This window comes from Pholcus phalangioides, unplaced genomic scaffold (assembly GCF_987345545.1).
Source record: "Pholcus phalangioides strain wild (caught in Gottingen) unplaced genomic scaffold, Ppha-v1.0 ptg000013l_1, whole genome shotgun sequence".
Classification (NCBI taxonomy): Eukaryota; Metazoa; Arthropoda; class Arachnida; order Araneae; family Pholcidae; genus Pholcus; species Pholcus phalangioides.
In genome coordinates, this window is record NW_028301606.1 from 19,116,670 (window position 1) to 19,143,489 (window position 26,820).

Genomic DNA, 26,820 nt, shown 5'->3' on the forward strand with positions numbered 1-26,820 from the left:
ACGAAGGCCACAAATAGCAAATTGTACAACGACGTTGTTGAATAAGTTATGCCCTTATAAAGTATGGACGTCAAGTATAGACAAAATACGAATTATTTTCGTATATCCATTTAGCTAATTACCATTTTATAGTAATTTCTAAAATTTTCGAGAGGGAGCAAGTAAAGCTGACTGGACGATAGTTGGGCACGATTTCTCTACTACCCCTTTAAATTATCGGAATCTCATTAGCAAGGTTTCTGTCTCTTAGCGGGTTAGTCTCTATTATAGAATATTCTGATTATTAAAAAAAGTGCCGTTTTTTCTAGAAGGCTTTTGTTCTTTTCAAGTTTTGTCTCCGAAAATACTAATTTCAGAACTTGCAAACTTATGTTTTCTCTTTTTCCCTCACGTACAGCCAAAAGCTCACCCAAGACCTTCACTCATTCAACTTCACACATCTACAAAACTCCACCTAGTGAGTACAAATTTGTAATATTTTCAATTTTTCATACATTTCCTCAAAATTTTGTTCCCGTAATTTCAATGAAAAAAATGCATATAAAAAATAAGATTAAAACGGAACCTGTGTAACTAAGATACGGAAAGTCGTGTCTTTCAGCCAAAAAGTTGAACAGAAACACTACGACTGTTTCGCGACCGATGAACTAAGTCACCTTACAAAATGTTAGGTAGAAAGTTCCCTTAAATTCAACAAGCACTATAGCTCATTAAGATAACGGGTTTTTATGCGAATACGTACTGTCCGTCGCAATATACTCTTTAGATTGCCCAGTAACATGATTCAACGTATAGCATTATTTTATTTATTTTTTCTCATCGGTATGTTGCTCGTGAATATATGTTGTATTGTGTCTGCCATCAGGGAATGATTAGGAGAAAACCTAAAAGCAAAAGTATACATCAACGCCTAAAAAATCATTACTATTATTTTCCCGTGAGTTGCGTCTCTCTCCCTCCGTTGATTCGAGTCGAATGTAGCGCGCATGCGCCAACTGCACTCGCCTCCGTAAAAATTATCCAATAAGCATCCACTTACTACTTATTGTGTGGATACCTTTCAGAACAATCGGTAACTTAAAATTTAGTTACGAACTTAATCTCTTAAGGCGTGTAAACGGGCATTTACACACCTTTGAATTTAACCCCCTGAATTAACCTTCTAAACGGTGAAGACTCATATATGAGTTCGAAGACAACTACCGTCATTTCGGCCTGAACTCATATATGAGTCCGAAGACAACTACCGTCATTTCGGCTCGAACTCATAAATGCGTTCGCCAGGAACCAGTTCCTTCCCCCATCTCATTGTACGGTTAGTGACAGGAACACAGTGTCGTCAAACTGCCCCTTCCTGCAACAATACAGTCCTCTCCTCCCCAAACTCATCAATGTTTGAAAAGAAGAATAGCTTATTGAGAAAAGAAGGATTACTTGGTTTGAAAAGGGCACAAATACCCACGTTGTAGTTGAAAAAAAGAAAGAAAGAAAAGGAAAGTTTTTTCCAGTAAATTAGAGATTATTAATTTATTTGACAAAAATATTTATTATTCGTGTCTGTTAATATACATTCAAACCTATGAAATTTAACCACTGTTTTGAGGTTTATTCCGAATCCAATAATTCATTCATCATCCACGCAGAAAACTACAGCTTGTGCTAAGAGAACAAATTATTAGTTCTTCCTCCAGTTATTACTAATTATATTTGTGCTAATTCACTCGTTAGTAGCTTGGTTAGGGCAGCGGTTCTCAACTGGTGCTCCGTATGCATTTTCCAGGGCTCTGCGACCGGTCGAGGAAAATGAAATGAATAAACAAAATATGATAAATCATTTAAAATGAAAGGCCCACGGGGCTCCGTGAGTGAAAAAAAATTTAAGAACCGCTGGGTTAGGGTATGTTCGTGTATATTTTTTAACGAATGTTCTATATATCATTTGTTTTATGTACTATGATTCTTGGGCAATTTAATGTTCTACTGAAATTGTCACCAAATTATTGAAGCATCTCATGGAAAAAAAATCTCCAGCGTGGCTTCGTTAACCTCTTGAGCAGGACCGTCATTTGGGGGGGGGGGGGCGTTGCCCCTCCCGGCTTTTGAAAATACACTAAAAATGGTATATATATATATATATACACACACACACATTGAGTGCATATGCTTTGCCCCCTGTCGTTCTCGTTGGTACGTTGCGTCGTTTCAAAAGCCGTCCGTTGAACAACGTTCTAAAGGGGTTTCGATATTTTTTGCTTTGAATTATTATTATCTACTCTATAATATAAAATCCCAAACTCGAAAAGGGCCTGTTTCTAAGCAACAGAAATTAGTGATGATTTTATGTAACGAAAATCTGTTACGTTTTTGGGTTACGGAAGTCGGTTACAATTTTGGTTCAAGTTTTCATTTAACTCTTGCATATCGGGACCAACTCTTGCATGCCCCCCATCGGGACTAATTTATGTGTATGTACCGAGAGGCTCCCACTTCCTACAGTAGGGACCCCTAGGATGGGAGAGATAGCGGGCCCCAAACCAGCTTTTTCACGGGCCCCTCTGTGGTTAATTTATAGTGTGAAAAATCAAAAAGTGATAAGAATCGTTCCAGCCCCTGTCAGCCCTGCCCTTGTGGGGGTCATGCCTGCATTGTATAATATACATAAATCACCGGTGCTCCCAACATACGGGGTCTTGGTACCTTGGTACATTGCACATGTACCTTCATGGGGAAGTTAAAAGGTTTAATTTCCAGAGGCCCTTGATGGACCTCATTGTTTTCTTGCTGCTTTAAAACTGAAAAATTTCCGATAGCGGAAGCTGAAGATATTTCCAGTCCGGAATTCGGTCCGGAGTGATTGCGTGGGGCGCTGGATTTTATTCGTTGGTAAAATGAATACAAATGAATATTTTCCATGGCCCTCACAGGGGTATACCCGATAAGCTTCCGAGTCGGGGACCCCGTTTCATTTTGGGGGCCCAGGATGAATCTTATTCTCTTCTGGGTCCGACGTATTTTGTTGGGGGCGATGGGTTTTATTCGTTGGTAAAATTAATACAAATGAAAATTTGTCGTGGCACTCGCAGCTGTGGACGTCGGAAAAGCTTCGAGGTCGGTGACCAGGGCCGTCATTTCAACTTTTTCCGGGGCGGGGGGGGGGCAAAGGACATGTACTGAATATATGTATATATATAACCCCCCAATGACGAGCCTGTCGGGGGCCGATGTGGAAATTGATAGGTTTCATTTTGGGGACCCTGGATGAATCTCATTGTTGTCTTTTGTTTAATATTGTGGAACTTGCAACAGCTGAAGCTTGAGGTAAATGTATTTTGTAAACGTATTTTGTTGGGAGCGATGGGTTTTATTCGTTGGTAAAATGAGTACAAATGAAAATATTTCATAGCACTCGCAGCGGGGGATGACCGACAAGCTTCCAGGTCGGGGGCCCCATGTGGAAATTGACAGGATTAATTTTGGGGGCCATGGATGAATATAATTATTTTCCGTGGAATTTTGCAACAGCGGAAGCCCGAGATGAATCCAGTCTGGGTCCCTCACTAAAATTCAGCGAATTGGAGTCTGGGGACCCTCGTGGAGAAGTTTTTCGGGGTTACTTGATGAATCACATTTGTTTTTTGTTGCTTTATTATCTTAAAATTCAGTAAGCTGATGCTTTCACGTGCCCCTTTCCATAGCACGCTGATGAAGTGGGACGACATAAACAAGATATGTTGGGAAGGGAAGTGGGGGGGGGGGATTGGCCGCCAAAGCGGCAAGGGGGGCAGAGCCCCCCTAGTATTAAGATATTCTTATACAGGGTGCATGTCATTTTACTTGCGAACCAGTAAATTCAGACTCGTACGTAAATACAGCAAAATAACAGGTGCTTGAGTTTAAAAAAATCTCATCTCTGTTGTACTTTCAATTGTCTATTGTGTGCCAATACAACAGCTGTTTTATCGGACTTCTTAAAACTGGCTATTCTTCTAGTACCCACAGTAGGTACAACAGATAAGTGTGCACAAAATGGCCATGGTGCAACAAAAATAAATCCAAAATGAAAGAGGGAGAGAACTAGCAAACGCTTTTTCTCAGAAAAAGAACTTGTATTGTATCAAATAAATGCCGAGCCAAGTTGGCAAACCCCTTTTTTTTTTGACAAAATGGTTGATGCAAAGATGGAATGTCCTGTTTTTTCTCCTTTGTGATGTCACTAATAGTTTTCTTTGTAAGGATTCGCGATCCCCAAAAAAAGTTGAGGAATGTAAACTTCCTGGAAAATGTGCAGAAATCTCTCTTGTGATTGGGTCAGTATTGCTGTGGGAGCAAGGTGATGATGATATCTATACACATATACATTAGACTAGTCGACTTAACCTTTGACGTTGGGGGGGGGGGGGCGGTGCACCCCATGCCACCTCCCCGTATCTCCGCCCATGTGATCTGCTATTTTTTAAATTCGAATTCAGTCATTTCCTTGGATTCCATGCCATTTTTCACAAAAATAAAAAATACCAAACTATTACTCGATTCTCGAGTAAAATGACTTCCCCTCATTCAGTTTTTCGCTCGATATAATCAGATAACTCAATGATTTTTTTTTTAAATAAAGTATTTTACATTGACTATTTTTCATTTTGAGGCATATTTCTGGAAATTTTTAAATGCATATTTTTGCGATAAATGCGTTTTATTTTTTTAGCATATTTTTCATTTCTGACTTATTTCTGAATTCCGAAATGGACGATTTTTTCTTTTTTTTTCCTGGGTGTATTTTATCTTAGGGAAATTTCCGCACTTTAAATACATATATAAATAAATATATATATATATATTTTAATTATACGTATATTTTTCAATACCCTCCCCCTCCCCGCACATATTCTGAGCCTTTAGGGCAGGCATATTAACGCATTTTTAAGGCACATATTTTTATATTTTATGCATATTTCGGCATTATAATATGAGTGTTTTTGCTTCTTTTTTTGATTTGTTGGAACATTCCAATTCATTTTTTATCTCTTTCAAATGCATATATAATTTTTTTTTCAATTTTGCGTGCATTTTTCATTTTTGATGCCATAATTCGGGATTATTCGACGATGGTTTCAATTTTTCGCATATATACATCCTTTCCAAAAAAATTAGAACACCCAGAAATTTACGAGTTTCCTTTTCTATCATGATCATATCATATGAGCTTTCATATCTTGAGCATATCGGTGGCAAAAAATTTTCATAAAGTAGATTAAATGCGTCGTAAAATACCAAATTAATTTTTTCCTCTTTGTTTCAAAAAATTGGAATACTCCGAAAGCTGTTTGAGAAAATTAGAACATTTGGCTTAAAACCTATTACTGTATTACATGAATATTTTCATGCAAATTTACATCAACTTGATCGAATAAGTGTTTCATATCTTTCCTCATTATGTATGCAAACCTACAATCATTCAATGTTCGCAATACGGGTAGAAAAACGGGAAATTTCTGAAAAACGCATAATTACGCATGTATTTGCTATGACTGTGTGTGTGTGGGGGGGGGGGGGGACGCGTGCTGATATCGTACGAATACATTGTATTTGTACTGTGGCCATCTTTGGTCTTGGCCATGGATTTTATGCATCAAGACATTCAATTTATGAGTGTCCGGCACAGACCCGAATCGGGCCTCAGCTATAAATCCCATCTTCGCTATCGGTTCCCCAATAGCGGAATAGCGGTTTGCAATTGATCAGTTTTTATTAATTTATTTATTTTATCCCGAGTCCGCAATCTCTTGATAAGATTAGTATCAGGTACAATCATCAGATATCACGAAACCATCGAAATATCGATGAGGTTTGATACACATTGGCGAATTCTTGATACTATCTGCGTTTTTCATCTTCAAACGAAGTCTTCAGTGGAAACAAAAAATAGAGGCCAATGGATTAGAAGGCATCTCTGGATGGAGGTGTGAACGTTAGGCTCTCTACCTTTTGATTCCAGTTGAAGACGTATGGTATGGAGAAAGAAATTGCATTTTCTATCATTATTTTGACTCTTTCTAAGCTATTACTTAATTGCTGCAGCAAGTCACATAGGTGGAAAGATGAAAATGTAAATTACAACCATACCCTTAATTTGAGCTTTACAACTTGAACTCTTTATGAACTGCTTTAGTAAATTTCTAGGGTGTTCTAATTTTTTGAAAAAGATCGGGTATTTTAATTTCATGGTATAATTCGACATTTTTAAAAATGCAGATTCAACTTTATTTTTAGTGCATGTTTTAGCGTCTAATCCGGGCTCTAGTTACAACTTTCTTTCACGTTTTGAATTCCAGAGACTTTATTTACTTCGAGTATTAGTGTATTTAAACTTTTTCTCAGTATGTCACTGTGTGTTTTCATGTATTTTTTTTTTTGTAAGATGATTTAATGCACCAAATTTATATATTTCAGAGAGAATTCTTTTATTATATTCCGATGCAAATGACTGCATATCTAATATGCGTATTCAATCTCACTAAACCTACGCTCATTTTTAAAATTAATTCCACGATCATAAGATATCATGGAAAAAAAGAAATGAATATTCAAAAAGAATGTGAGTAAAGCATTGAGAAGCAATTTTTTACCCGAAAGTTTTGATAAATTAATTATTTAATGATGTTCCAAGGTTGGGAAGTAGCTGTAGTTTTGCTCGAATATATTTGTATCAACTGACAAATATCAGTTGTTACAATGCCTTGCCTCGAATAGTAGTAATTTCAACAACACTGATTTAATCAACGCACATTATTTACGAAAAAGCTTTTCGATTTTCAAAAATAATTCACATTTTAGGTGAACCTCAAAATCGCGAGAACATACTTCAACACTTGCAAATTTAAAATATACAATTAAAATATTAAGGGGCATATATATAGAATGCTTCTCGAGATTCAGAATATTTATAGTGTTCAACTTGAAAATATTGGGACATTTTCAATTACCTAGTGGATGGATTAGTAATTTATTTTTAGTACGCTGTGACATTTCGTTACTAAGTTAATCATATCAATATTTCACAAGCGAAAGCAAGTAAATTTTATTGCCTGTTAAAGCTAATCTATATTGATAGAGTTATTTACCATAGAATGCTGAGCATCTATAAACACGCTACAATAATTTCGTTCAAAATTTTGAGTATATCCCGCCTTTATGTGTTTTTTATTTAGTTCGGAAAATAGAAAAACTTTGGAGAATGAAAGCAGAAAGTACATTTCTGGGAAGAAAGGGTCAATCACCGGGCGTTACCAGCCTGTCACTTCGGTTCAGCCCCCTCTCGACGGCTTATCATACATGCCAATTACCCATTGTCACATACTGGGGGGAAAGCATTCTAGAATCACGTGACCCTTTGAACGTGACGTCATTTTGAAAAGATTTTGTGAAAATAAGTAGCTTTTTTTGAAGAGGTTTTGTGATCGACCCTGAGCCGTCGATAGGGTTAAAGGACCGATAAGATTCATCTGGTTCTTTTTTCCAATATAGCTAAGAGCCCAACCGATACTGTAACAGAAATCATTACTCCTGTCATAATGATGCATATTATGTCGGATGTCTACTATACGCATTTTCGAAACGTCAATTCGTCGTTTGAGTAAAAAGTAAATAGATTCTAATTTGTAATTTATTCTTTCTACAGCCCGATCTACGGGAAAAACGAAAATCGGATCAACAAGAACCACCAAAATCACTCCCAGTAGTAAGTATGCAGTGCAATAATCACAGTTCTTCCTTGATTGTATAGATATACAAATAAAAAGGCCACAGATAGAAAATTGCACAATGAGGTGTTTGAAAATGAGATGTCCATAAAATGTATAGCCAAAATACAGAAAACGTATTTTATGAAAATAAATCAATTTATTTTAAAAATTTGTTGATTTAGTAAATCTCGTGATACTATTATTTTGGCATGTAAAGTACTGATCCGCGTAATTAATAGCTTAAATAACAGGTTAGAACTAGCATGTGAATTTTATAAGATATTTCCATGTCTTATTCAATATGACATTCTGCATACTTTTATCTTATTATATGAAACCGTTCACATCTATTAGCACTAGAAGGAGCGGACTATACGTTAAACCTAAATGGACCGCTGGCAGTCATTTTGACCGCTGCTTCTTTTCAGTGCAATACATATAATCAAACTTAATTTTTTGCGATAAAAAATAACAAGCATTATCCTACATGGTTGATTTTGAACACATTTGCGTTTTAGTAAGCGTACACGGTGTACATAAAATGACTTCCCAACTATAAATATAAAAGATTAGAGTGCAGTTGTGGCCAAATTTTACCATAAAAAGATATAGATGAATATCCAATCCAAAATTATCGCAAGGTTTATACGAAACCCATAGAAACATTGCATTTACATCAACCCGTACATTGTTTAATTTGGATATGTATATCGCGGTCTTTTTTATCCACATTATTTATGGTGTTCGACTGCAAATATCTAAATGCATGAAATATCTTGGACTGCATATTGACCATCAGCTCAAATTCACGGCGCACGTGGCGAAACAAATTTATAAGGTTCAAGACACCATGCAAACATTGAGACGCATAGCAGGCCCAAAGTGGGGTATACGCCAGAAATTTAGGAACATTTTGTACAGATCGGTTGTACAACGGCAAATTTCATACGCAAGCGCCATCTGGTATAAAAACCGGACACAGAGACTCCGTAAATTACTAGATGTTGCTCAACGTCCGTTCTTATTGTATGTAATTGGTGCATACAGAACTACGTTCCAGAATCAAGTTCCGCTGCGAAAAAATGCTCATCGGATGAAGCTATTACTATATTCACGGACGGCTCAAAAACAAAGACATCCACGGCCTGTGCATACGTAGTTATGAAGGTTTTTAACAACCGGCTGTTGCGAAGATATACTTCGGAAAGAGAGAAAATTTAACTGCCCCTGCGGGAAATCGAACCCACGTCTTTTAACTTTCCGGGTGAACGCCCTAGACCACTAGACTACAGAGGCACAGAATCTCTCAATCTTTCCTTGGAGCTCGTGTGCACTGAAAGGGACCGTACATGGACGGCCGGACCAGACTCATGCCCAGCTCACAACTGCTGACGTTGCCACCAGATGGCCACCTATTCAAGGATGACGTCACTCTCCGCTACCATACGAAGGTTTTTAACAACTGGCTGTTGCGAAGATATATTTCGGAAAGGGAGAAAATTCAACTTCCACTGCGGGGAATCGAACCCACGTCCTTTCACTTTCCGGGTGAACGCACTAGACAACAGAGACACAGAATCTCTCAATCTTTCCTTGGAGCTCGTGTACATGATGAAAGGGACCATACATGGACGGCCGGACCAGACTCAGGCCAAGCTCACAACTGCTGACGTTGCCACCAGATGGCGACTTATTCAAGGATGACGTCACTCTTCGCTACCGAAATATATCTTCGCAACAGCCAGTTGTTAGAAATCTTCGTATGGTGAATACATAAAATAATAATAACAGTACAACCAACCTTCGTTTTCTCAAAGGAGGATAAATCAACTTACACACCTTTGAATTTAACCCCATGAATTAAAGGACCGATAAGATTCATCTGGTTTTTTTTCTAATATAGCTAAGAGCCCAACCGATACTGTAACAAAAATCATTACTCCTGTCATAATGATGCAGATTATGTCGGATGTCTACTATACGCATTTTCGAAATGCCAATTCGTCGTTTGAGTAAAAAGTAAATAGATTCTAATTTGTAATTTATTCTTTCTACAGCCCGATCTACGGGAAAAACGAAAATCGGATCAACAAGAACCACCAAAATCACTCCCAGTAGTAAGTATGCAGTGCAATAATCACAGTTCTTCCTTGATTGTATAGATATACAAATAAAAAGGCCACAAATAGTAAATTGCACAATGAGGTATTTGAAAAAGAGATGTCCATAAAATGTGTGGACATCTAGTATAGCCAATACAGCAAACGAATATAAAAGCAAATTCTACACACTGTGAATGAACCTGTTTCATAGGGCGCTTTCAAAGCAGATGGTAGCCTGAAGAGTTATGAATTGTCAAACCAAAACAAAAACTGAGCTAGCCAGGTTAACGATCAGAAAAAAAAAGGTTTCTTTCACTTTAAAGTAACTTCAAATATTTTATTTAGACAGGAAAAATGGTAGTACCTTCATAAGGAAAGACAAAGAGAATACAAAACCCAAAAAGGTAAACAAAAAGAACGTTGCCACACATATGTAACATAATACACACTCTGAGGGGTGAACAAGATTAAGTGAAATACTATTGGGGGACTACTAGATTAACAATACTCCCCCTCACACCGAAGAGTCAATTGAGTCCTAACATTTTTCGAAACATGAACAATTTTTGAGGTGTTAAACTTTTTGTTTGCTTCCATTTCTTCAGTGGGCTTGTACTTCACTGATACATCACCAGATGCCACCTTTTCTCGAATAAAATGTTCTTTGATGTTAATATGTTTCGATTTTGAACTAACAATTGGATTTCTTGACATGTTGTTTGCTGATTTATTGTCATTATATATAATTATCTGGCTTTGATTCAGTCCCAATTCATTTATCAGTTCTTTCAGATGAATCGCTTCGCTGGTAGCTTCTGTAAGGGACATATATTCAGCTTCACATGATGACAGAGCCACGGTTCTCTGTTTCCTTGATTCCCATGATATAGCAGAACCTCCAAACTTGAAACAGTAACCAGTGTAGGACTTACAATCTTCACTACATGAAGCCCATGTTGCATCAGCATATCCAACTATCATCTTCCCAGTCTTTTGGTATACTAATGATAGATTCTTGGTACCTTGTAAATATCTGAGAATTCTTTTTGCTGCCATCCAATGTGATTTTTCATGGCAATTATTGTATTGGCTCAAATAGCTAACAGCGTATGTGATGTCAGGTCGAGTACCTACAGATAAATACATAAGTGAACCAATAAGGCTTTGATACGGATATTCAGATGGTATATTTTTTCCTTTTGACAGTTTGAGAGATGATTCCATCGGAGTAGATATTGGCTTACATTCTGACATTCCAAATCTTTCAAGAATACTTGTAATGTACTTTTGTTGAGACATTATTATTTTTCCATCTTTACGTTTGAATTCGATTCCAAGACAGTACTGGAGTTCACCTAAGTCATGCATTTCGAAGGATTTCATAAGTTCAATTTTCAATTTTTCAAATTGTTGGACTTTATTCGTGGCTATAATGAGATCATCCACATATATTGCAACAATAGTTTTCTCTCCCCCTTTCAATGAAGAGTATAGACATGGATCAGCATTTAGTGATTGAAACCCAAGTTCCTTGAGTTTTTTGTCAAGTTTTGTGAACCATTGATGACTTGCTTGTTTCAGTCCATATAATGCCTTTTTCAAATGACAGACATTATGTGTTTCATCATTCCTCAGATCAGAAAGCATCTTTCTGGCTTTCATGAAGACTGTTTGATCAGTGTCTGAGCTGTGTTCCAGCATTATTTCAAAGACAAGTTTTTCAAGCATCTCTGGTTTTTCCATGAAAATGTCCTCATCAATTTCTCCATTTAGAAATGCTGTAGAAACATCTAGTTGATGCAAATCCAAATCTTCTTCAACAGCTAATGCCAGTAATAGCCTAATTGAACTTAACTTCGCTACAGGAGCATATGTTTCATTGTAATCGAGTTCTGGGCGTTGGTCATAACCTTTTGCAACTAAGCGAGCTTTTCTTCTCTCAAGATCTCCATTAGACTTGTACTTGTTCTTCAGAACCATCTTACATCCAATAATGTTCATCGAATTTTGCTTTTCAACAATTTCAAAAGTATCATTTTTTAAATGTGAAATAATTTCCTTTTTCATAGCATCAATCCATAACTGAGCATCAGGACATTTGAGTGCTTCTTTCAATTCACAATAAGCTGACATTTCATAGTCATTGAACCAAATCGGCTGTCTTCTTGTTCTTTGGATTCTGGTTTCATTCTTATCTTCAATTCCATCAGGTTGGTCTTTATCATCTCCATCAATATGTTGATTTTCATCAGATTCTGAGGATCCATCTTGATCAGAGTTTAACACAACATCAAATACTTCACCTATATTTTCATTTGGGACAGGAACAACTTGAAATTCTGTTTTGTCGGACATTTTTTGATTTCTTTCTAAAAGGTCGTCAACATTGTTTGAGTTCTTGTCATTGTAGAAAGTGTTCAGTACTTTCACATCTCTGGCTATTTCTATCTGCTTTTTGTTATTCATCCATATTCTATAAGCTTTTGAATATTCAGCATAACCTACAAACATGCCAACATTACCTCTTGGATCGAACTTCCCCTTTTTCCTTTTCTTGTCTAGGACATAAGTCTTTGATCCAAAAACTTGTAGATGCTTTACAGATGGAATTCTTCCACTCCATCTTTCAAAAGGTGTTTTATGATTAATCACTCTTGAAGGCGTTCTGTTACATAAATAATTTGCAGTATTGATGGCTTCAGCCCAAAGTGAAGGTGGAGCTTTAGATTCAATTAGCATGCATCTTGCTTTATCTAGAAGAGTTCTGTTTTTCCTCTCAGCTAGACCATTTTGTTCTGCCGTATATGGTGCAGATAATCTTCTCTTGATTCCACATGCTTTTAGGAATTCACTGAATTCAGTACTACAGTATTCTCCAACTCCATTGTCACTCTGCAAATGTTTGATCTTTTTGCCAGTGTGATTTTCAACTTCATTTTTATATTCTTTGAAGAATTTCAGCACTTCATTTTTGTGTTTCAGGAAGTACACTTTACAATATCTGGAACTTTCATCAATAAAAGTTACAAAGTATTTTGATCCACCAGGAGATGTTACTCGCATCGGCCCACAAACATCTGAATGCACAATCTCTAACAAGTCCAGTTCTTTTGGATCTGTTCTTCTCTCAAATGGGACTTTTGTCATCTTTCCTTGAATGCACGCTTCACAGTCATTCAGTTTTTCATTCAGATTAAAATACATTCCTTGAACAGCATTGTTTCTTTGTGCAGATTTCAGGTCGACTTAATTGATATGACCTAGTTTCTTGTGCCAGGTCATGATCTTGGATTCTGCTGTATACCTTGAATTTTCTGGTCGATTACTAGCATCGTATGTGTACAGACCATTTTTCTTGGGTACAATCAAAGCTATTTCTCCTTTTTGGTTTTTAACAAGAGCTTCATTCCTTTTGAAAATGACAGTTCCTCCATATTCAGTGATTTTGTTCACAGATAATAAATTTGTCATCAGTTCAGGAACATACAGCGTATTCTTCAATGTAACTGTAGAGTCTCTGTTGGATTTCAGTTCTATAGTTCCCTTTCCTTGGAATTTAGTGTTTTGACCTACAACCGCTAGATTTATCATTCCAATATCATGGTCCTCGATGAGATTTTTGAAACTGGAGTCATCACAACACATGTGAGATGTGCTTCCACTATCCAAACACCAGGATGATTTGGCTTGTGGTTTGTCTACCAGTGATGACAGACACTTCTCTTCTGCTTTGAAGGAAGAGTTATCTTTTTTCACATTCTTTGACCAGCAGTCCCGAGCAAAATGTCCAGGCTTTTGGCACTTGTGGCATCGAAATCGTGTTTCTTTTTCACTTGATAATGCTTTTGTATGCCGAAACCTGTGGTGTGGTTTCCCTTTTCCATAAAATGCATCTTCAGGTTGCCTTTCAGCCTTGGAATATGAGCTCCTTGCTTCACTTTCCTCAATTATCTTTATTTTCAGGTCTTCTGGTCGTGGCAATTCATCTCTGCACTCTATTGCAACCCGAAAGTTCTCGAATGATTCTGGAAGACTGTATAACATCATTATACACAGCAGGTCATCATGGATTGTAACATCCATATCTATCAATTTGTCTACAGTGTCCATAAATGCATTGAGATGCTCTCTTGCACCAGCTTTCTCTTGCATCTTTAATAATATCAATTTTTTTAACAAAGTTGCTTTTCTTGCAGGACCAGAACTTTGATAGATACCTTTTAGTGTATCCCATACATCTTTGGATGTAACACAATTTTTTACTTCTTTCAGTTCTGTAGGGCTGATGATAAGCAACAAATCAGATCTTGCCTCTAGATCTTTGTCAAGCCATTTTTGTCTCTCCTCATCTTCAGCTGGTTCTGTGATTTTCCCATTCACATAATCCCACAGTTTACTTTTAATAAGTAAAGCTTGTGCCTGAACCTTCCAGGTGTCATAGTTTTCTTTGGATAGTGGCTGTATACAACTTGAAACTCTGGTGGTTTCCATTTTAATATATCTATTCAGACTCACTATCTTGCATTAAGCGAGCACTGGTCCCCATAACCTAAAGTAACTTCAAATATTTTATTTAGACAGGAAAAATGGTAGTACCTTCATAAGGAAAGACAAAGAGAATACAAAACTACAAAAGGTAAACAAAAAGAACGTTGCCACACATATGTAACATAATACACACTCTGAGGGGTGAACAAGATTAAGTGAAATACTATTGGGGGACTACTAGATTAACAATACACTTCGACAAGCAGAAGCTACAGCTCAAGGAGATGTAGGGTTTCGATGTGAATACGTTCTGTCCCTATCAATAGACTCTTTAGATTGCCCAGTAACATGATGCAACGAATATATCATTATTTTATTTATTTTTCTCTTATTGGCAAGTTTATCGTGAATATGTTTCGTTACGTGTGCCATCAGGGAATGATGCGGAATAAACCTAACAGCAAAAGTATACATCAACGCCTACCACAAGGAGTACCCGTATGCAATTTGCATATAGCAGTCAAAATGCCTGCTCTTGGCCGTTCTAGGTATGAAAGTCGATATCCCTCGAAAAAACCTTTAATGTCTTCAAATTGTTGTACACAGATATTAATTATTTAATAAATTAATTAATTATTGTAAGTACACAGCTAGAATTCCACGGAAATACAGGATGTGGATGTGGCTAGAGGACATAACCTCAAAGTTTGTTGAAGAATATCTTTGCCATGGAAGTTTATGGAGCTATAGAAATGAAAACTACCTTAACGAACAAGCTAAAAATTGATCGATGTTGGAAATAGTTGAAACTGTGCAATATTCGGTCGACGTGCTGCCAGGAGTTGAAAAAAAAATTAAGATTTAAAAATATATCGGGTGCTGATGTGTAAGGTTTATTATATGTATATCAAAAAATTAAAAATTTGTTGGGGGGAATATTTCTCTCATACACAATGAATTTGCTGCCATCTATTGTAAAAATACACAATCAAATATTTAACAGGTAGCATCTATATTAGATTCAAAAAATAATAAAACTTCAAATAATTTTCATGTTTAATGAATTTTGATTATTTAATTTTTAAGCCTTTGAATTTCCTACAAACGCACAGGAATCTTCTTCCATGATCTTTTCGGGTTAAATAATTTATCTCCTCTATAACTTCGATTAAAATATCATATAATCGTCAATCTATAATGTGTTGTGTATTCTTTTTTTACCCTCTTTTATAAGTGATAGTGAATAAATGCATGCAAAAAACAAACATGATGTGGCTCTGATCACAGTTTTCGTTAGTTCTAAAAGATCATCTTCATACATTGTTGCGGAATCGATGAGCTTTGAAAAAAAAAAAAACACCTCTTTGAATGCCAGGCATATAAAAAATCATTACTACTATTTTCCCGTGAGTTGCGTCTCTCTCCCTCCGTTGATTCGAGTCGAATGTAGCGCGCATGCGCCAACTGCACTCGCCTCCGTAAAAATTATCCAATAAGCATCCACTTACTACTTATTGTGTGGATACCTTTCAGAACAATCGGTAACTTAAAATTTAGTTACGAACTTAATCTCTTAAGGCGTGTAAACGGGCATTTACACACCTTTGAATTTAACCCCCTGAATTAAAGGACCGATAAGATTCATCTGGTTTTTTTTCTAATATAGCTAAGAGCCCAACCCATACTGTAACAGAAATCATTACTCCTGTCATAATGATGCAGATTATGTCGGATGTCTACTATACGCATTTTCGAAATGCCAATTCGTCGTTTGAGTAAAAAGTAAATAGATTCTAATTTGTAATTTATTCTTTCTACAGCCCGATCTACGGGAAAAACGAAAATCGGATCAACAAGAACCACCAAAATCACTCCCAGTAGTAAGTATGCAGTGCAATAATCACAGTTCTTCCTTGATTGTATAGATATACAAATAAAAAGGCCACAAATAGAAAATTGCACAATGAGGTGTTTGAAAAATAGATGCCCATAAAATGTGTGGACTTCTAGTATAGCCAATACAGCAAACGAATATAAAAGCAAATTCTACACACTGTGAATGAACCTGTTTCATAGGGAGCTTTCAAAGCAGATGGTAACCGGAAGAGTTATGAATTGTCAAACCAAAACAAAAACTGAGCTAGCCAGGTTAACGATCAGAAAAAAAAGGTTTCCTTAACTTTGACTAGCAGAAGCTACAGCTCAAGGAGATGTAGCGTTTCGATGTGAATACGTTCTGTCCCTATCAATAGACTCTTTAGGTTGCCAAGTAACATGATGCAACGAATATATCATTATTTTATTTATTTTTTTCTTATTGGTAAGTTTATCGTGAATATATGTTTCGTTACGTGTGCCATCAGGGAATGATTGAAAAAAAAATTGCCGTTTTTTCAAGAAGGCTTTTGTTCTATTCAAGTTTTGTCTCCGAAAATACTAATTTCAGAACTTGCAAACTTATGTTTTCTCTTTTTCCGTCACGTACAGCCAAAAGCTCACCCAAGACCTTCACTCATTCAACTTCACACATCTACAAAACTCCACCTAGTGAGTACAAATTTGTAATATTTTCAATTTTTCATACATTTGTTCAAAATTTTGTTCCCGTAATTTCAATGAAAAAAAATTCACATAAAAAATAAGATTAAAACGGAACATGTCTAACTAAGATAAGGAAAGTTCTATCTTTCAGCCAAAAAGTTTAACAGAAACACTACGATTGTTTCGCGATCGATGAACCAAGTCACCATACAAAATGTTAAACTCATATACGAAATTTTTTTACACACCGTCTGGTTTCCAATGTGTTTACTACATCATTCACCACGATATAAGCAAAAAATATTTCTTTAGTGTATGTTGCGATTTTGATTTGATAATAGTGCGTAGGTATTTTCATTCGAATATACTAAATCTGCCAACACATCGTTTTCGAGAGTGAGCCTTTCCTTTACCTCTCTTTCGCTATTCGAGAAAGAAGGCTTACGTTACTTGCAGAGTTAAGATGATATTTTCTATTTGTCCGTCCATTCTCGTTTCGTTTTATACGTGTATTTACCGTGTGTTTCTTCAAATTAATAAACTTTATACTTAGCCGTTATCAGAGATCAAACAATCATTGCGGAGTCAAATTTGAGCTACCTATGGATGAAATCACCACTTCAATTTGTATGTCAGCACATACCGTTCTATGACAGTGACTCATCCACTGGCATAGGTAACTACTTTCTCTTTCGGTTAAAAATAGCAGAAAATCAAGATTTCATATCCAGAGTTTGCTTCGTAAGTCTCCTCAGACTCAGACTTCATGTTCGAAATATCATTCAGCGCTAATAAAATTTGACTATACTGTTCCAATAAGTCCTTTTCGTAAGAGCCGTTTCGCCGCACTGTGAATGAACCTCTGTTTCCTAGGAAGCTTTAAAAACAGATGGTGGCATGAAGAATTATGAAGTGTCAAACCAAAAAGAAAACTGAACTAGACAGGTTTACGATCAGAAAAGAAAGTTCCCTTATTTTCGACAAGCTCTATAGCTCATTAAGGAATATTGTTTTCATGTGAATGCGTACTGTCACTCTCAATAGACTCTTTAGATTGCCCAGTAACATGATGCAACGGATAGCATTATTTTATTTATTTTTTATTATCGGTATGTTTCTCGTGAATATATGTTGTATTGTGTCTGCCATCAGGTAATGATGGGGAGAAAACCTAAAATCAAAAGTATACATCAACGCCTACCACAAGGAATAACCGTATACAATTTGCATATAGCAGTCAAAATGCCTGCTCTTGGCCGATCTAGGTATGAAAGTCGATATCCCTCGAAAAAACATTCAATGTCTTCTAATTTTTGTACACAGGTATTAATATACAGAAATAATGAAAAGTTATCCAAATGAATATGTATTATAGCGTTGTCTGATTCAAAAAACCTAAAATAAGAATTACTGTTCCGGCCGTTCTAGTTTTAAGATTATCTTAATTTAGCAGATTTCAAAAGAATCAAAGTAAAACCATTTTTCCTGTTTAAAAATGAGGATAAATCTATTTACACACCATTGGATTTAACCCTCTGAATTATTTTTTTTCTAATACAGCTAACAGGCCATCCAATACTGTAATAAAACTGATTATTCCTGTCATAATGATGCAGATTTATGTTGTGTGTCTACTATACGCATTCTCGAAATGTTAATTCGTCATTTGAGTAAAAAGTGAATAGATTTTAATTTGTAATTTATTCTTTCTACAGCCCGATATACAGAACAAACGATTACCCCATTAACAAGAGCCACCCGATTCACTCCCGTCAGTAAGTATACAGTTAATAAATTACAGTTGTTCTTCGATTGTACGGATATACATATACGAAGGCCACAAATAGCAAATTGTACAACGACGTTGTTGAATAAGTTATGCCCTTATAAAGTATGGACGTCAAGTATAGACAAAATACGAATTATTTTCGTATATCCATTTAGCTAATTACCATTTTATAGTAATTTCTAAAATTTTCGAGAGGGAGCAAGTAAAGCTGACTGGACGATAGTTGGGCACGATTTCTCTACTACCCCTTTAAATTATCGGAATCTCATTAGCAAGGTTTCTGTCTCTTAGCGGGTTAGTCTCTATTATAGAATATTCTGATTATTAAAAAAAGTGCCGTTTTTTCTAGAAGGCTTTTGTTCTTTTCAAGTTTTGTCTCCGAAAATACTAATTTCAGAACTTGCAAACTTATGTTTTCTCTTTTTCCCTCACGTACAGCCAAAAGCTCACCCAAGACCTTCACTCATTCAACTTCACACATCTACAAAACTCCACCTAGTGAGTACAAATTTGTAATATTTTCAATTTTTCATACATTTGTTCAAAATTTTGTTCCCGTAATTTCAATGAAAAAAATGCATATAAAAAATAAGATTAAAACGGAACCTGTGTAACTAAGATACGGAAAGTCGTGTCTTTCAGCCAAAAAGTTCAACAGAAACACTACGACTGTTTCGCGACCGATGAACTAAGTCACCTTACAAAATGTTAGGTAGAAAGTTCCCTTAAATTCAACAAGCACTATAGCTCATTAAGATAACGGGTTTTTATGCGAATACGTACTGTCCGTCGCAATATACTCTTTAGATTGCCCAGTAACATGATTCAACGTATAGCATTATTTTATTTATTTTTTCTCATCGGTATGTTGCTCGTGAATATATGTTGTATTGTGTCTGCCATCAGGGAATGATTAGGAGAAAACCTAAAAGCAAAAGTATACATCAACGCCTACCACAAGGAGTACCCGTATGCAATTTGCATATAGCAATCAAAATGCCTGCTCTTGGTCGTTCTAGGTATGAAAGTCGATATCCCTCGACAAAACCTTTAATGTCTTCAAATTGTTGTACACAGATATTAAATAATTAATTAATTAATTAAATATTGTAAGTACACAGCTAGAATTCCACGGAAATACAAGATGTTGATGTGGCCAGAGGGCATAACCTCAAAGTTTGTTGAAGAATATCTTCGCCATGGAATTTTATGGAGCTATAGAAATGAAAACTACCTTAAGGAACAAGCTAAAAATTAATCGATGTTGGAAATAGTTGAAACTGTGCAATATTCGGTCGACGTGCTGCGAGGAGTTGAAAAAAAAAAATTGAAGATTTAAAAATATATCGGGTGCTGATGTGGAAGGTTTATTATATGTATATCAAAAAATTAAAAATTTGTTGGGGGGAATATTTCTCTCATACACAATGAATTTGCTGCCATCTATTGTAAAAATACACAATCAAATATTTAACAGGTAGCATCTATATTAGATTCAAAAAATAATAAAACTTCAAATAATTTTCATGTTTAATGAATTTTGATTATTTAATTTTTAAGCCTTTGAATTTCCTACAAACGCACAGGAATCTTCTTCCATGATCTTTTCGGGTTAAATAATTTATCTCCTCTATAACTTCGATTAAAATATCATATAATCGTCAATCTATAATGTGTTGTGTATTCTTTTTTTACCCTCTTTTATAAGTGATAGTGAATAAATGCATGCAAAAAACAAACATGATGTGGCTCTGATCACAGTTTTCGTTAGTTCTAAAAGATCATCTTCATACATTGTTGCGGAATCGATGAGCTTTGAAAAAAAAAAAAACACCTCTTTGAATGCCAGGCATATAAAAAATCATTACTATTATTTTCCCGTGAGTTGCGTCTCTCTCCCTCCGTTGATTCGAGTCGAATGTAGCGCGCATGCGCCAACTGCACTCGCCTCCGTAAAAATTATCCAATAAGCATCCACTTACTACTTATTGTGTGGATACCTTTCAGAACAATCGGTAACTTAAAATTTAGTTACGAACTTAATCTCTTAAGGCGTGTAAACGGGCATTTACACACCTTTGAATTTAACCCCCTGAATTAAAGGACCGATAAGATTCATCTGGTTTTTTTTCTAATATAGCTAAGAGCCCAACCCATACTGTAACAGAAATCATTACTCCTGTCATAATGATGCAGATTATGTCGGATGTCTACTATACGCATTTTCGAAATGCCAATTCGTCGTTTGAGTAAAAAGTAAATAGATTCTAATTTGTAATTTATTCTTTCTACAGCCCGATCTACGGGAAAAACGAAAATCGGATCAACAAGAACCACCAAAATCACTCCCAGTAGTAAGTATGCAGTGCAATAATCACAGTTCTTCCTTGATTGTATAGATATACAAATAAAAAGGCCACAAATAGAAAATTGCACAATGAGGTGTTTGAAAAATAGATGCCCATAAAATGTGTGGACTTCTAGTATAGCCAATACAGCAAACGAATATAAAAGCAAATTCTACACACTGTGAATGAACCTGTTTCATAGGGAGCTTTCAAAGCAGATGGTAACCGGAAGAGTTATGAATTGTCAAACCAAAACAAAAACTGAGCTAGCCAGGTTAACGATCAGAAAAAAAAGGTTTCCTTAACTTTGACTAGCAGAAGCTACAGCTCAAGGAGATGTAGCGTTTCGATGTGAATACGTTCTGTCCCTATCAATAGACTCTTTAGGTTGCCAAGTAACATGATGCAACGAATATATCATTATTTTATTTATTTTTTTCTTATTGGTAAGTTTATCGTGAATATATGTTTCGTTACGTGTGCCATCAGGGAATGATTGAAAAAAAAATTGCCGTTTTTTCAAGAAGGCTTTTGTTCTATTCAAGTTTTGTCTCCGAAAATACTAATTTCAGAACTTGCAAACTTATGTTTTCTCTTTTTCCGTCACGTACAGCCAAAAGCTCACCCAAGACCTTCACTCATTCAACTTCACACATCTACAAAACTCCACCTAGTGAGTACAAATTTGTAATATTTTCAATTTTTCATACATTTGTTCAAAATTTTGTTCCCGTAATTTCAATGAAAAAAAATTCACATAAAAAATAAGATTAAAACGGAACATGTCTAACTAAGATAAGGAAAGTTCTATCTTTCAGCCAAAAAGTTTAACAGAAACACTACGATTGTTTCGCGATCGATGAACCAAGTCACCATACAAAATGTTAAACTCATATACGAAATTTTTTTACACACCGTCTGGTTTCCAATGTGTTTACTACATCATTCACCACGATATAAGCAAAAAATATTTCTTTAGTGTATGTTGCGATTTTTATTTGATAATAGTGCGTAGGTTTTGGCATTCGAATATACTAAATCTGCCAACACATCGTTTTCGAGAGTGAGCCTTTCCTTTACCTCTCTTTCGCTATTCGAGAAAGAAGGCTTACGTTACTTGCAGAGTTAAGATGATATTTTCTATTTGTCCGTCCATTCTCGTTTCGTTTTATACGTGTATTTACCGTGTGTTTCTTCAAATTAATAAACTTTATACTTAGCCGTTATCAGAGATCAAACAATCATTGCGGAGTCAAATTTGAGCTACCTATGGATGAAATCACCACTTCAATTTGTATGTCAGCACATACCGTTCTATGACAGTGACTCATCCACTGGCATAGGTAACTACTTTCTCTTTCGGTTAAAAATAGCAGAAAATCAAGATTTCATATCCAGAGTTTGCTTCGTAAGTCTCCTCAGACTCAGACTTCATGTTCGAAATATCATTCAGCGCTAATAAAATTTGACTATACTGTTCCAATAAGTCCTTTTCGTAAGAGCCGTTTCGCCGCACTGTGAATGAACCTCTGTTTCCTAGGAAGCTTTAAAAACAGATGGTGGCATGAAGAATTATGAAGTGTCAAACCAAAAAGAAAACTGAACTAGACAGGTTTACGATCAGAAAAGAAAGTTCCCTTATTTTCGACAAGCTCTATAGCTCATTAAGGAATATTGTTTTCATGTGAATGCGTACTGTCACTCTCAATAGACTCTTTAGATTGCCCAGTAACATGATGCAACGGATAGCATTATTTTATTTATTTTTTATTATCGGTATGTTTCTCGTGAATATATGTTGTATTGTGTCTGCCATCAGGTAATGATGGGGAGAAAACCTAAAATCAAAAGTATACATCAACGCCTACCACAAGGAATAACCGTATACAATTTGCATATAGCAGTCAAAATGCCTGCTCTTGGCCGATCTAGGTATGAAAGTCGATATCCCTCGAAAAAACATTCAATGTCTTCTAATTTTTGTACACAGGTATTAATATACAGAAATAATGAAAAGTTATCCAAATGAATATGTATTATAGCGTTGTCTGATTCAAAAAACCTAAAATAAGAATTACTGTTCCGGCCGTTCTAGTTTTAAGATTATCTTAATTTAGCAGATTTCAAAAGAATCAAAGTAAAACCATTTTTCCTGTTTAAAAATGAGGATAAATCTATTTACACACCATTGGATTTAACCCTCTGAATTATTTTTTTTCTAATACAGCTAACAGGCCATCCAATACTGTAATAAAACTGATTATTCCTGTCATAATGATGCAGATTTATGTTGTGTGTCTACTATACGCATTCTCGAAATGTTAATTCGTCATTTGAGTAAAAAGTGAATAGATTTTAATTTGTAATTTATTCTTTCTACAGCCCGATATACAGAACAAACGATTACCCCATTAACAAGAGCCACCCGATTCACTCCCGTCAGTAAGTATACAGTTAATAAATTACAGTTGTTCTTCGATTGTACGGATATACATATACGAAGGCCACAAATAGCAAATTGTACAACGACGTTGTTGAATAAGTTATGCCCTTATAAAGTATGGACGTCAAGTATAGACAAAATACGAATTATTTTCGTATATCCATTTAGCTAATTACCATTTTATAGTAATTTCTAAAATTTTCGAGAGGGAGCAAGTAAAGCTGACTGGACGATAGTTGGGCACGATTTCTCTACTACCCCTTTAAATTATCGGAATCTCATTAGCAAGGTTTCTGTCTCTTAGCGGGTTAGTCTCTATTATAGAATATTCTGATTATTAAAAAAAGTGCCGTTTTTTCTAGAAGGCTTTTGTTCTTTTCAAGTTTTGTCTCCGAAAATACTAATTTCAGAACTTGCAAACTTATGTTTTCTCTTTTTCCCTCACGTACAGCCAAAAGCTCACCCAAGACCTTCACTCATTCAACTTCACACATCTACAAAACTCCACCTAGTGAGTACAAATTTGTAATATTTTCAATTTTTCATACATTTGTTCAAAATTTTGTTCCCGTAATTTCAATGAAAAAAATGCATATAAAAAATAAGATTAAAACGGAACCTGTGTAACTAAGATACGGAAAGTCGTGTCTTTCAGCCAAAAAGTTCAACAGAAACACTACGACTGTTTCGCGACCGATGAACTAAGTCACCTTACAAAATGTTAGGTAGAAAGTTCCCTTAAATTCAACAAGCACTATAGCTCATTAAGATAACGGGTTTTTATGCGAATACGTACTGTCCGTCGCAATATACTCTTTAGATTGCCCAGTAACATGATTCAACGTATAGCATTATTTTATTTATTTTTTCTCATCGGTATGTTGCTCGTGAATATATGTTGTATTGTGTCTGCCATCAGGGAATGATTAGGAGAAAACCTAAAAGCAAAAGTATACATCAACGCCTACCACAAGGAGTACCCGTATGCAATTTGCATATAGCAATCAAAATGCCTGCTCTTGGTCGTTCTAGGTATGAAAGTCGATATCCCTCGACAAAACCTTTAATGTCTTCAAATTGTTGTACACAGATATTAAATAATTAATTAATTAATTAAATATTGTAAGTACACAGCTAGAATTCCACGGAAATACAAGATGTTGATGTGGCCAGAGGGCATAACCTCAAAGTTTGTTGAAGAATATCTTCGCCATGGAATTTTATGGAGCTATAGAAATGAAAACTACCTTAAGGAACAAGCTAAAAATTAATCGATGTTGGAAATAGTTGAAACTGTGCAATATTCGGTCGACGTGCTGCGAGGAGTTGAAAAAAAAAAATTGAAGATTTAAAAATATATCGGGTGCTGATGTGGAAGGTTTATTATATGTATATCAAAAAATTAAAAATTTGTTGGGGGGAATATTTCTCTCATACACAATGAATTTGCTGCCATCTATTGTAAAAATACACAATCAAATATTTAACAGGTAGCATCTATATTAGATTCAAAAAATAATAAAACTTCAAATAATTTTCATGTTTAATGAATTTTGATTATTTAATTTTTAAGCCTTTGAATTTCCTACAAACGCACAGGAATCTTCTTCCATGATCTTTTCGGGTTAAATAATTTATCTCCTCTATAACTTCGATTAAAATATCATATAATCGTCAATCTATAATGTGTTGTGTATTCTTTTTTTACCCTCTTTTATAAGTGATAGTGAATAAATGCATGCAAAAAACAAACATGATGTGGCTCTGATCACAGTTTTCGTTAGTTCTAAAAGATCATCTTCATACATTGTTGCGGAATCGATGAGCTTTGAAAAAAAAAAAAACACCTCTTTGAATGCCAGGCATATAAAAAATCATTACTATTATTTTCCCGTGAGTTGCGTCTCTCTCCCTCCGTTGATTCGAGTCGAATGTAGCGCGCATGCGCCAACTGCACTCGCCTCCGTAAAAATTATCCAATAAGCATCCACTTACTACTTATTGTGTGGATACCTTTCAGAACAATCGGTAACTTAAAATTTAGTTACGAACTTAATCTCTTAAGGCGTGTAAACGGGCATTTACACACCTTTGAATTTAACCCCCTGAATTAAAGGACCGATAAGATTCATCTGGTTTTTTTTCTAATATAGCTAAGAGCCCAACCCATACTGTAACAGAAATCATTACTCCTGTCATAATGATGCAGATTATGTCGGATGTCTACTATACGCATTTTCGAAATGCCAATTCGTCGTTTGAGTAAAAAGTAAATAGATTCTAATTTGTAATTTATTCTTTCTACAGCCCGATCTACGGGAAAAACGAAAATCGGATCAACAAGAACCACCAAAATCACTCCCAGTAGTAAGTATGCAGTGCAATAATCACAGTTCTTCCTTGATTGTATAGATATACAAATAAAAAGGCCACAAATAGAAAATTGCACAATGAGGTGTTTGAAAAATAGATGCCCATAAAATGTGTGGACTTCTAGTATAGCCAATACAGCAAACGAATATAAAAGCAAATTCTACACACTGTGAATGAACCTGTTTCATAGGGAGCTTTCAAAGCAGATGGTAACCGGAAGAGTTATGAATTGTCAAACCAAAACAAAAACTGAGCTAGCCAGGTTAACGATCAGAAAAAAAAGGTTTCCTTAACTTTGACTAGCAGAAGCTACAGCTCAAGGAGATGTAGCGTTTCGATGTGAATACGTTCTGTCCCTATCAATAGACTCTTTAGGTTGCCAAGTAACATGATGCAACGAATATATCATTATTTTATTTATTTTTTTCTTATTGGTAAGTTTATCGTGAATATATGTTTCGTTACGTGTGCCATCAGGGAATGATTGAAAAAAAAATTGCCGTTTTTTCAAGAAGGCTTTTGTTCTATTCAAGTTTTGTCTCCGAAAATACTAATTTCAGAACTTGCAAACTTATGTTTTCTCTTTTTCCGTCACGTACAGCCAAAAGCTCACCCAAGACCTTCACTCATTCAACTTCACACATCTACAAAACTCCACCTAGTGAGTACAAATTTGTAATATTTTCAATTTTTCATACATTTGTTCAAAATTTTGTTCCCGTAATTTCAATGAAAAAAAATTCACATAAAAAATAAGATTAAAACGGAACATGTCTAACTAAGATAAGGAAAGTTCTATCTTTCAGCCAAAAAGTTTAACAGAAACACTACGATTGTTTCGCGATCGATGAACCAAGTCACCATACAAAATGTTAAACTCATATACGAAATTTTTTTACACACCGTCTGGTTTCCAATGTGTTTACTACATCATTCACCACGATATAAGCAAAAAATATTTCTTTAGTGTATGTTGCGATTTTTATTTGATAATAGT

At 35.5% G+C, this 26,820-nt stretch overlaps 1 protein-coding gene across 1 annotated transcript in view; it reads left to right on the forward strand.

The window, feature by feature from the left end:
• The window catches only part of LOC149078731 (uncharacterized), a 146,881-nt gene that overhangs the window by 26,475 nt on the left and 93,586 nt on the right, over window positions 1-26,820 (forward strand). The window contains exons 19-31 of the mRNA XM_089240455.1: window positions 398-457; window positions 7,676-7,735; window positions 9,797-9,856; window positions 16,150-16,209; window positions 16,817-16,876; window positions 18,586-18,645; window positions 19,098-19,157; window positions 20,954-21,013; window positions 21,621-21,680; window positions 23,390-23,449; window positions 23,902-23,961; window positions 25,758-25,817; window positions 26,425-26,484. Coding sequence (XP_089096581.1) covers window positions 398-457; window positions 7,676-7,735; window positions 9,797-9,856; window positions 16,150-16,209; window positions 16,817-16,876; window positions 18,586-18,645; window positions 19,098-19,157; window positions 20,954-21,013; window positions 21,621-21,680; window positions 23,390-23,449; window positions 23,902-23,961; window positions 25,758-25,817; window positions 26,425-26,484 — 780 coding nt within the window. The remainder of the gene's footprint in view (window positions 1-397; window positions 458-7,675; window positions 7,736-9,796; window positions 9,857-16,149; window positions 16,210-16,816; window positions 16,877-18,585; window positions 18,646-19,097; window positions 19,158-20,953; window positions 21,014-21,620; window positions 21,681-23,389; window positions 23,450-23,901; window positions 23,962-25,757; window positions 25,818-26,424; window positions 26,485-26,820) is intronic.